Raw genomic sequence first — 11,891 nt, 5'->3', positions numbered from 1 at the left:
ATCCTTGCCAGTACAACCTGGACCTAGCCTTCTATCCTCCTCCATCAGCCTCGTGTCCCTTGGATGCCTCCCCATCCTTTACGCCTTGCCTTTTGGAGCTTCCATGGACTTTGTCATTATTGTTGAGTCTTCCTTTGCCAAAAGGTCACGTCTCCGAGACTTCATCCATTGCCAAGTCACACTTGGATTTACATTGTTGTACCTGTATCCTGCACACTCACAATGCATATCAAATACAACAATAAACATAACTTAAACATTTGCCCAAACATCAAAACTTAAGGCACCTAGATTGCTCCAACACATAATATTGATTAATTCCTACTTGCATGGTCAGACACATTTTTGGAACCCAAGCTTCAACTTGATTCTTATTTTGGTTAACTAATGATATAAAGGATTTGTCAGTTGAGTTGGACTTGTATCCAAGTCCGGACTTGTTGTACATAGCTCTTTGTGATCCAAGTCATATCGAGATACTTGGATCTAGTTGTGAATTTTTATATTTTATTTTATTCTTAGATATAGTTAATTTTTTATTCAAACATGCAATAACTTTAAAGAATTTTCTGCTTAACTATAGTATACCTCATCGGAACCTTTGGAAACGAGCACAGACTCGTGGCTTGATTCGGACCCGTCTTCCGATTCGTTCTTCGATTCTGTTTCGTAAGCCATCAATGCGAGGTAGTTGGAGTGCTTCAGTTCTCCGCCGTCTGATTCATCTCTGGATGATTCGTCCCACGTCGCTTTGAGGGCCTTCTTCTTCTTTAGATTCGGGCAATTAGTCTTGTAGTGCCCCTACTTGTTGCATCCAAAGCATGTCACATTTTTTGTTGTTAGAGTTGGAGGTAGAGTTGATCTTTTGCAAGTCCTTGCTGGTAAAATTCTTCTTTCTCCTAGTGAACATTTTTCTTACCAAGTTCACTAGGTGTTCTTCATCATCTGAGTCTGGGTCTGACTTGACTTTAGATTATGAATTGGATTTGGACTTGTCTTTTGATGACTTGCAATAAGAGCAAGACCTTTCTCGGATTTGGTGTTAGTCTGTTCATGCAGTTCTAGCTCACAGAATAATTTATCTAGTTTTAACTTTGACAAGTTCCTCGAAATCTTATAGGTATCCACGATGGATGCCTACAGTGCATTTCGAGTAAATATGTTTAAGGTATACCTTATCAGATCCTGGTTCTTTAATTGGCGGCGGATTGAGTGAAGTCCATTGAGGATGCCCTTTATTCTCGTGTGCAGCTGACTGGCAGTCTCACCTTCCTGTATTTTGACATTAAATAATTTATTTAAAAATAAATCTCTCTTTGTTACCTTTGCATCGTTGGTTCCCTCGTGCAGTTCTCTGAGCTTGTCCTAAAGTTCCTTTGCGTTTTCGTGTGGGTCGACGCGCTTCAGCTCTTCTTTTGTTAGTCTGTACTAGATTCTGTTGAGGGCCTTGAAGTCATTTGTGCTTTTTTCTTCATTTCCGGATTCCAATTTTTCGAGTCCATTGGAATTCTAATGTTGTGGTCGACGGGAGCCTTGTACCCTTTGATAATGCTAAACCATTGGTCGTAGTCTATTTTGAGGTATACCTCCATCTACTTCTTCCAGTATGGGAAGTCATCACCGTTGAATAGGGGAGGATGAATGGTACTGTACCCTTCAAATTGTGTCATTTTACAACTGTAGAAAAAAACTAGAATGGGGTACCAAGATTTGGTCTTGGATTAGCAGTGTTTGAGATATATTTAACAATATAGAAAAATTTGAAAGGTGTTGCACCAATCTCAAATTAAAATTGAATGAAAAAATTATCTGAACAGGTAAAATTTTACCAATTCAAATAGAATGCGAAAAACAAAAAAAAATGATTTCCCCGGTTTGATTGATAATTGCACCAATTCAGAGCAAAACCTGCTCTGATACCATCGCACGTGAGAGGAGGGGGGTGAATCACGTGGTTTTCAAAAACTTGTTTTTTTCTGTTTTAAAATCAAAGTATGAACGTGACAGAAAGAAGAATGAGAACATAAGAAGATACGAATAATTTACTTGGTTCGGAGCCTTTGGCGACTTCTACTCCAAGACTCAGGTCCCACTGACCTATCGATGAGTAATCCACTAAAGGCCTCTTTTGGTACCTCCGGAAGAGAAAATCGAGTACAAAGAAAGTTGAACAAGTGCAACACACTAAACTTATCCTTTTGCAGTAATTAATTACAAAAGGAAATTATTGACGCTTAAAGATTAAAGTGGGAGTGCTCGTGTCAATGTCGGTCTGCCGATCATGATTGGAAGTCCTCGGAGCAGTCGTCGGATGCAACAACTTTGCAGCAGAGTCATAGCAGGAGCCCGGAGCAATCGGAACCTCAAATGAATGTGTAGTACCTTGTATATGTGTTGTTGTAGGTTGCTTGGTCGAGCCTGCCTTATATAGGCTATGGAAGGCGCCTTCTATACGCATGGAATGCGCCTTCAACTGGTCAAACTCTATCCCAAATGGCTTGGCTCTTATCCACGATAACGTCCAAGTTTATCCTGCAGAAGGCGTCTTCCATGGTCATAGAAGGTGCCTTCGCACTGTTCATAGAAGGCGCCTTCTATGGCTATGGAAGGCGTATTCGGGTACTGTTCACCCGAAGGCAATTTCCTTCTTTTGTCTTGCAAAACAATGTTAGTCTAATAAACCTGCAAGACAAGTGTTAGCATAATTATAATTAAAGAATAGTAATTAGTTCATGTCCTTCCTGGACCAGGAACTAGTCAAGATCTCAGTTTAGAGATCCCAAATGGACCTAAACTAGACTGATGCCTAACATCCCTTCAACCGGGACACGCCCTTATTTGGTCACTCTCCTCTAGGGACTTACCTTAACTTATCATCTTGCCAAACATCCGGTCAGTCCGTCAACCTGTCTGGACTTCATGTCAGCTATCCGGTCGGCCCGTTGACCTAGCTGGACTTCTTGCAAGATATCCAGTTAGCCCGTCGACCTATCTGGACTTCGTATCAGTAATTCGGTCGGTCCGTCGACCTAACTGAATTTCTTGCCAGATACTCTGTCAGCCCGTCGACCTATTTGGACTTCGTATCAGTTATCTGATCGGTCCATTGACCTAGCTGGATTTCCTGCACACTTAATCAAGTGGTTAGATCGCAACAAAACCTAACTTAATTTACTTATCATTCATCAAAATTCGAGTTGGACCGTTAGTGCAAACTGCACCAACAGTATCAACGTGCTAACCACTAGGATAAAGCAACGCCAATTAAACTAAGGTAGGGTAAACTTTTTATAGTGTAAAATAAGGTAGGGTAAACTTTTTATAGTGACTGGCCCCTACCGCTGAGCGGCCCCATATGTTCATAAAAAACATATTTTGGGGGAGAGATAGACTATTTTGCCAATCGAGTTATAGGTATATGACATATTTATACTTAACGATTTTACACAAAGTGGTGACGAAAGGTATAACTTGTACAAATTTTTTCATTTTCAATTCGATCCGAGTCATTTTCGTTCGTAGAGCTATTTACTCGATCGCAGACATTTCTACAACACCTCTAACAGAGGAACAAATAGTTAATTTTGAAAGAACTTATTGTCGGCCACTTTCATATATGAATCTATTTGATTCAGAAGGGGTAAATGCTCAGAAACCCCCGAAGGGAATTTTTGAGGAGGTACAATTCTACTCTGTTGCTAGGAGGACTCAAATTCGGTACCTCAAGCAACATTATACAAATATTATATTTTATTTGTTACTAAGAGGGTATGGGGGGCACAGTTCCACTTTGCTGCTAAGAGGACTCAAACACAGTACCTCAAGTAACTTTATGCAAATATTGCATTTTATTTGTTGCTAAGAAGGCTCGAACCCAACACTTCAAGTAACATAGTATCAACGTGCTAGCCACTAGGACAAAGCAACACCAATAAACTAAAGTAAGGTAAACTTTTTATAATGACCGACTTTATCATTGAGTGGCTCCATACCTCAAAAACCCCTGAAAGAATTTTTTAAGGAGACACAATTCCACTTTACTACTAAGAGAACTCAAAGACAGTATCTCATGTAACATTATGTAACATTATGTAAATATTATATTTTATTTATTACTAAGAGAGCTAGAATCCAGCATATAAGGTAATATGATATTAATGGGCTAGCCACTAGGACACAGCAACGTCAATTACTTGTGCATTTCATATGATTTGCTTACAAGTTGACCAACGCCTAATCCTACTTGCTGAGCAATTTCAATATGGAACGAACAACCTATTTAATCGAAATCAATATAATTTTTTTAACTCACGAGTCGATCGAATTTTTTAATAAAAATTATAGAAGTCAAACTAATAAAGTATTAATTAATTTAAATTTTTACCAAATTAATTAATTTGTTTAATAATAATAATATATTCCATCCGATTTAACTTTGAAATGAACGATTTTAAGAATGTGTGCTTATATATCATTGCTGTGATAATTTTAAAATTATAATATCAAGAGATCATATAAATTATAAGTTGAATATTATCAAAATTTTCAATTCGATCGATGTATTCGATTGTGCATGATACTAATGATATAGTATCGAATATGGAACAATTGTGGTTGTATCGAACACGAGACAACCGTTGAGGTGGTGTGCCTAAGGCGTGGTTGGCCAAGTCAGGTAAATATGGCCTAACTCATTTTACACCTCCACTAAACCCTTGCTGACCGCAGTCAGCATCTTCCGGCTGGGATCCTATCACACATCTCCACCACTCGTTTCGGGCTGCCCGCTCTGCCCCCACGTTAGTGGACGAGAAGGGGGACTCGCAAATCCCAATTTCTCGGTCCTCTACGTCAACTCATCAAATCCAACCATCCACGTGTCTCACGTTAACCCAGATCCTTAAATGGACGATCCTGATGGCATTTCTCTTTGAAGAAAAAAGATGGAGTGGATCACTGATAACCGCAGCAGCTCACCTACTACCAAGCCATGGCCTACTTTAGAAAGAGTGGAAGCAAAGCGGGCCCCATCTGTTTCGCCAACAACCTCATGGTATTGTAAACGGGTATTTCAAAATGCGTAGAATATTACGGACCAATATGTTATTCCCTTCTTTATTTATTCTTCTTTTGAGATGTATTTATTTAAATCCCTAAATCGAGGAGGATAAATGCCGATGGAAGACGTACTCGTTCGCTGAGAGAGGAAGAGATCGTTTTCGAAGTTCTCGAACCTTCGCCATTTCAATCAAGCACGACGAGGACGAGGAGCGATCCAGGTACGCTACGAACGAAGGGCGGGCTGGTTCATGCAACGGCTTTTCTTTGGAAGTAACTAGGGTTTCTTAATTCCGCTTCTCTGATCTCGTTCCCTCGTGCGTGAATCTCTGATTCATCTCAGTTTGCGTTTGATTGGGTGGCATTCGTTTGGTTCGATATGGATGCCCATGATGCCTCAATCGAGGACCTTTTTTTGTTCGGGAATCGTCTTAGGGTTCGTATTTTTCATCGGAGGACATGGTTTCGTCAACTGAAATGGACGGTTTTTTTATAGGTTTTTGAGACGATGTGGACGGTTTTCTTGGGCGAGCTGATTTCGTGTAGAGTTGGGTGGAAATTTAACATCTTGATTGATCAAAATCTTTTCTTTGCTAAAATTGCTGGATTTTGAATCTTTATGGTTTGCTGTATGAGTAATTCACATGGAGTGAAAGGAGAGTCGTTGGTTTATAACCAACTAATAATTATAATCCGTTGTAGTTTAGCATTGACTCGTATACAGTCCGTAACATAATTGAATTGATCATGACTGTACAGTGTAATGCTTACCTTTCTTAATAGATAATACAATTGCCATCTTTTTGCCTGATGGATTTTTTTCAATGTTTTTTTTTAAACTAATTTGAACGATTTCCTTTTATCTTTTGGATATGTGGATTAAAACTGTATCAAGTTTTTTTTTTTTTATCAATTGTTTTCTCATGCTATATCATTTTATATCCTTTTGCTAGATTGATTTCTAGTTTAGGTGAGATATTCATGAACCATCATCCATGCCAAAATTTGACTGATGGATACCGGACCCTTTTTTATTTCAAATGAATCATAATGTATACCCATATAATACTTGTAATGCAGGATTATCTGTTTTACCTAATGTATTTTGTATTATTTGTGTTGTAACCAGGCATTTCGGCTTGGTATTTGAGGATTATATTCTTTGAGAACGAAAGGTTGCTTTCTTGTGGGGTATCTGCAAGATCATCTCTTATGGAATTTCATGACCAGCTTTCTTAGCTTCAAGTTCTGTTTGGTATCTGCAAGATCTGCTCTTTTTGAATATCGAGACTGGCTGTTTCCTTCAGTTTAAATAGGGCCTGAATCTCGCCATTCGCTAGTTACATTGGTAGAAGTTAGAAATTTGAACAGAACATGAGTTCTTCGGGTCAAAGCTTATCTGGTGATTATCACTTACAATGATAATTTTCTGCTATTTTACCTGTACATTTTGGTTGGTCCTTTTTCAGTTAACCAACTCATAATTTCAAATGGTTAGATACTCTCTTTTCAGTAATATGTACTTGTGACATTTCTTATCCAAAGGTCTTTAATCTTAATTGTTTAATAGGAAACACCTTTTTTATTGGGAGCTTAAGAGGTGCCATACTGGTAGATTAGCCTATCTCAGTCGGTGCTTATTTGTTGGAAACTTTACCGTTAGCTGCCTTAAAAATATAGGAATCACTGTACTGAGTGTGAATTGGTCCTTGTTTTTTCAGTGGAGAATGCATTTAATAAATTCTGAAGAATCAGGTTCTTATGATTTCTGTTCCATATAGTAAAATGCATCCTTTACCTGAAGGGAGTGTTCTACCAAAAATAAGAACCTTAAAGTGTTTGACAGATTTTATACCTGCCTTTGCTTGTAAAAATGTAAAGTTTTCAGTTTACTTCTGGGTGATTCCTTTGACTTACTGATATACTTTGTTTAAAATATAGGAATCATTGCGCTGAGTGCGTAAAGGTCTTTTTCTTCAGTGGAGAATGTATTTAATAGATATCCTGAAGAAATCAGATTCTTATGATTTCTGTTCCATATAGTAATTTGCATTGTCTATCTGAATGGAGTGACCAAGGAAAAATAAGACTCTTAAAATGTTTGATAGATTTTATACCTGCCTTTGTTTGTAAAATGAAACATTTTCAGTTTATTTCAAGGTGATTCCTTTAACTTACAGATATGCTTTGTTTTACTACCTCGTGTATTGACTATTGATGTTTTTAAAGTTTTTGTGTGTGTATTCTTTTCCTCCTATTGATGTTTTGATTGACTATTGCAAAGGAAATTTTATGTGTATTTTCATTTGATAGTAATGCACTGCTGCCCTTCTTCTGTAGACGGAAACCATTTTGTATAAATTTGGAGCTCTGCCGTCCATGATTAATGTTCCATTGTATTAATCATTAGGGCTTTGGGAATATATATATTTTGACAATTTTAGTTTTCTTTGTTAGATTCATCCAATATTGTACAATGATGCATTTTCAATGCATAGTTCCTGTTTCTTAGGATTCGCGTTCATTTAGCCAAAGAATAAACCGTTACAACAATGATGCTATTTTGTTGTGTTTATATGTGCAGCTCAACCATTTTCATGTTTTGAGTGCTTGATGGTTGTCTATCTTATTTACTTTATGGTCTCATAATTTCCAGATAATAGTGAACTCGATGAACAGCAAGGGCAGGCACAATCTGAAAACCAACATCAGCCTTATGCAACTGCAAGCATGCAATCTGGTGCGGCAACACCCTTGATTGGGTACATGATGCCCACTGGTCAACTTGAAGCAGGGCAAGCTATGGTACTGTTCTTAAAATTGCTAATTTTATTAAATTTCTTGATACATCTTTTTCCATGACATTGTGTTATCTGAACTTATTATCTTTTGTTCAGTAGTTGAATTTTATGCAATATTCTTGTGGCTTATTGGAATATCTATGAAAATAAGCATATACACTAATTCTTGTCTTTATCACAGTGTAATCTGGTCTTTTACCCATGTTGTATTATGATTATCTAAGTGGTCTGCATATTGGAGTGTTCCTAAATAGATGTTATTGGATTCTGAAGTAAATCGTTTCAGAATTTTTCCGTGTCATTTCATTTGCATGCTTATGTCTTTGATTTACTTTTATATGCTCAACCTCTGGTTGTGGTGGAAAAGAATGTGAATTTGTTTGCTTGACTGATCTTGACTAATTGTTGCTGAAAATTGCTTTTTGTGGCAGTCTCCAGCGGCTTACCCATACATGGATCCCTTCTATGGGGGAATGTTTGCAGCCTATGCTGGACAACATGTGGTAAAAGTTATCCCAAAACATGATGAATTATGACCATTCAAATATCAGTCGTTTCAGCGACTACAATTTTTTTTTTATCATGGTCCTAATGACTTATCATCTATTGCTTATCTTCTCTCTTAAAATTGCCTATCCCATTTAGATCCATCCACAACTGATTGGGGTGCATCATCCGGGCGTGCCATTACCAACTGATGCCGTCGAAGAACCTGTATATGTGAATGCTAAGCAATATCATGGTATCTTAAGGCGTCGACAGTCTCGAGCAAAAGCAGAGTCAGAAAATAAATTGGCTAAAATTCGTAAGGCATGTGTGCCTCCATTATAAATGGAAGTGCATTCTAGTTTGGTCTAGTATTGCTCTTTTATTTATGATTTTCATCTTCTAAAAGGATAAATAAATAACAAATTATCTCAGCATCAAATTTATTAGATGGATTATTTTGATTTAATTATTAGCATTCTTTAAATTCTGATGATTAGCTAGATGGTATTCCCCTAGAAGTTTCTTCTTACCTCATACGAGAGATAATTATATGAATAGAAGTAATTGGGAGACCTTCATAAGCCTTGCATGTCAGATGTTTACTTTCAGCACCTTAAGAATTTTTACAATGGACGAGTCGATATTATTTTCTGAGCCTAAATTATCTGTGGTTTTGATTTAATAATAATCACAGTTGATGCTTGCCCACTGCAGCATGTGTTTAAACTATCCATTGAATTCCTTTTGCATGATAACAGAATTGAATTTCCAAATTTCAATCGATAGGTTCCCTGGCCAAAATTATGCCAACATGATCAGAGCTTTCAGTATCTTGCTGCCTGAGCAAGTAACCCAACATGTAGCGTGTATCTACATCACATTATCTTAGTAGTATCGATAAGCTCCTTTATCTCTTTTGACTATTTTCATCTCTGTTTCAAACCTTGACTGCAGGGAGACCATAGCAGTAATGTGGCATTTTGAAATTGTTAATCTTGTTGGTTTGACAAATGCCAAACAATGTGCAAACCTATACTGTTAGTAATTCGTACTATAATTCATATATGTTAGTCTTAGTTTCCTTTTGAAGCTGACTTTGTCATATTCAGTTGTTTTTAAATATCGTACAAGTTTGACATTCTAATTCTTTTAGATTGTCATCACAGATGTATATTCTATGGCTATTCCATAATATAGTATGTCGCTTGCTAATATCATGTTTCCTCAAACTCTTAACAATCAAAACATGGCACTAATAACACAATTCAATGTTGACTCGCTACAGCCTTACCTTCATGAATCGCGTCACTTGCATGCTTTAAGAAGACAAAGAGGATGCGGAGGTAGATTTCTTAATTCCAAGTCTGATGAGGCAAACCACCAGAGCGAGTCCCAGGGAAATCAACAGAAGGAAGTTGCTTCAGATAACAAGCCCCAAACATCCAACCCACCAATCTCTGATCACATTCAAGACCTTGCTAAAGCTGCAGAGTCTGTAAAGTCACCATCCGGAAACGATCCAAAGAAAGCGTCATAAAATTCTTGTCGCAAGAGAACTTATGAACGTGCAAAAGAACAGTGTTTCTGTACAGTGCTTGTGAGGATTCCAAATAGCTTAGCTGCAGGTTCATACAACAATCTCTAAGTCTTTAGCTGTCGCTGTGTTTCTGGGAGATTTTTAGCCGTGTTAGGATTCTCGATAGAATTATGTAAAAGGTTGTACTTTATCAGGTGTTGTTTTAGAGTTCTTTTGTTGCAAATATGTTTGATTAAGGAGTATCTGACGGTTATTTCGTGTTCTATGAATTCTAACAATTTGTCTTAGAAACTAATAGTAGCCTTCTTGTCAAAATCTCTCAATTGTTTTTTTTTGGGGGGGCGAATATATGTGGAAAAGCTCATGATTGTTTTAGCTGTTGATGTTTGTTTCCTCATCGAATTATCTTGAAGATTGAATTCTTTTATTTTTTATTTTTGGTTAATAATTTCATTCAAAATGCTTCAAACTTTTCTTGCTAATATTTCTAAATAGCATATTCCTTGTTCTTTCATGGAATGCATCGTGCTTATAGTTCAAATTTGCTAACAGCATACTGATGGAGGAATGGAGTGTGTTGAATTTGATGATCCATGTCATGATCTTCTTCTTGTTAATCTTCGATTGTTCGAGTTTGTTCGATTTGTTAGTTTTCAAGGATCACCATTTATATAAACGATCACGTAATTGAGTTGGTGCTCTGATGGTAGAATTGTATCATAGGATGATCGACTATATGGTAGATTGTGTTAAACTTAGTCTGCAAAGAAAAGGAAACCTCACAAGCTGAAAGTTTTCACAAGTTAGTTTGAACCATAACTACTCTAATTTCTAAATCTTTCTTAAAAATATATATATGAAAAAAAACTAAAAATTTCAACATTTATCAAGTATATCTTAATTATAAGAATGAACCAACACTTGAAGCCTTCCACATAAATGGATGTAAATGAATCGAGCGGAATTAAAACTTAATTATGTTTTTACTTATTTATTTACTAATGTTCAAGTTTATTAAAAATCTTATTAAGTTTAGTTAAGTTTGAGCATATTTTTATAAATTATGTTTAATATTTATCTAATATATAAACTTTATATTATAATTTGATATTATATAAATTTATAAATTACTATATATTTGAAAAGAAATAAATTTATAATTAAATTTTATATAAGTTAAAAAATAAATTTATCTGCTTTAAACCATAAATACTAGCGCAATTTGTTAGGTTTACTTCCAAATGAATTTAAATTCTAGTCTTTCTCAATAACTCTATTTTAGGAGCAAGATCTTCTTGTTCACTTTTTGTAAATTAGAAAATGATCCATAATATAATTACGATCGGATCGTGACCACGATTCGATCGCAATTGATTAGGATTTCTCCTTAGATTCACCTTCCCATCCTATAGTTTGGGTTGGTATGGGTTGCCAAAGGCCGTCGACGATGGACTGGTGGTCAGGCTGTCGGGCGTCGAGCGAGGGGGGTGGGGGGCGACCTCCAACAGTCCATCCTGACCCAAACTATAACCTGAATAAAAAGATGAATCTAAAAAGATATTGTTGTTCCCGGTATCTCCCGGAGTGCACAAACTGATACTGATCGTCGAGGCTAGTGTTCAACACTATCTCCGTAAACGATATTGCTCCGCTACGGTGCTAACGGATAACAGCAATTCGTTCCCAAGATACAACGACGAACGTCTCGGAATCGTAGCACTCCGAATTTCGAGACCAGCGAACCTTCTCGTAGGCTTTTTGGACTCTTAAATGCATAAGATAAGATGAATGCTCAAGAGAGAGTAGAATAGATGAATTCGATGATTCAATTGATATTTCCAGCATCTGGAGGGCTCTATTTATACCAAATAAAGAGGTTGAATGCCTTTTTGGGTGAGAGGATGTGTTCTTTGGACTGGATCGATCTGGATCGTCCATTCTGAAGAATTATAACCCTTCACATATCTCACTTTAATCTCATCCATCAGATCTGAAGAGTTGTGACC

The 11,891-nt window shown here is 36.8% G+C and overlaps 1 protein-coding gene across 2 annotated transcripts; it reads left to right on the top strand.

Moving 5' to 3' along the window:
• Nucleotides 1–5,144: 5,144 nt before the first annotated feature.
• Nucleotides 5,145–10,200, top strand: LOC122024291 (nuclear transcription factor Y subunit A-7-like). Of its 2 annotated transcripts, none has more exons than XM_042582884.1 (6): nucleotides 5,145–5,279; nucleotides 6,188–6,460; nucleotides 7,715–7,863; nucleotides 8,291–8,362; nucleotides 8,505–8,669; nucleotides 9,634–10,200. In XM_042582884.1, the coding sequence occupies exons 2-6, from the start codon at nucleotides 6,433–6,435 to the stop codon at nucleotides 9,883–9,885; spliced, it is 666 nt and encodes a 221-aa protein (XP_042438818.1). In that variant the 5' UTR covers nucleotides 5,145–5,279; nucleotides 6,188–6,432; the 3' UTR covers nucleotides 9,886–10,200. The 2 variants fall into 2 exon arrangements, with proteins under 2 accessions (XP_042438818.1, XP_042438819.1); XM_042582885.1 differs by having other exon boundaries at nucleotides 5,166–5,279; nucleotides 8,505–8,664; nucleotides 9,634–9,772.
• The last annotated feature ends 1,691 nt before the right edge of the window (nucleotides 10,201–11,891 follow it).

Source organism: Zingiber officinale, chromosome 9B, assembly GCF_018446385.1.
Source record: "Zingiber officinale cultivar Zhangliang chromosome 9B, Zo_v1.1, whole genome shotgun sequence".
NCBI classification, from domain to species: domain Eukaryota; kingdom Viridiplantae; phylum Streptophyta; class Magnoliopsida; order Zingiberales; family Zingiberaceae; genus Zingiber; species Zingiber officinale.
This window is presented reverse-complemented; position numbering and strand designations above follow the sequence as displayed.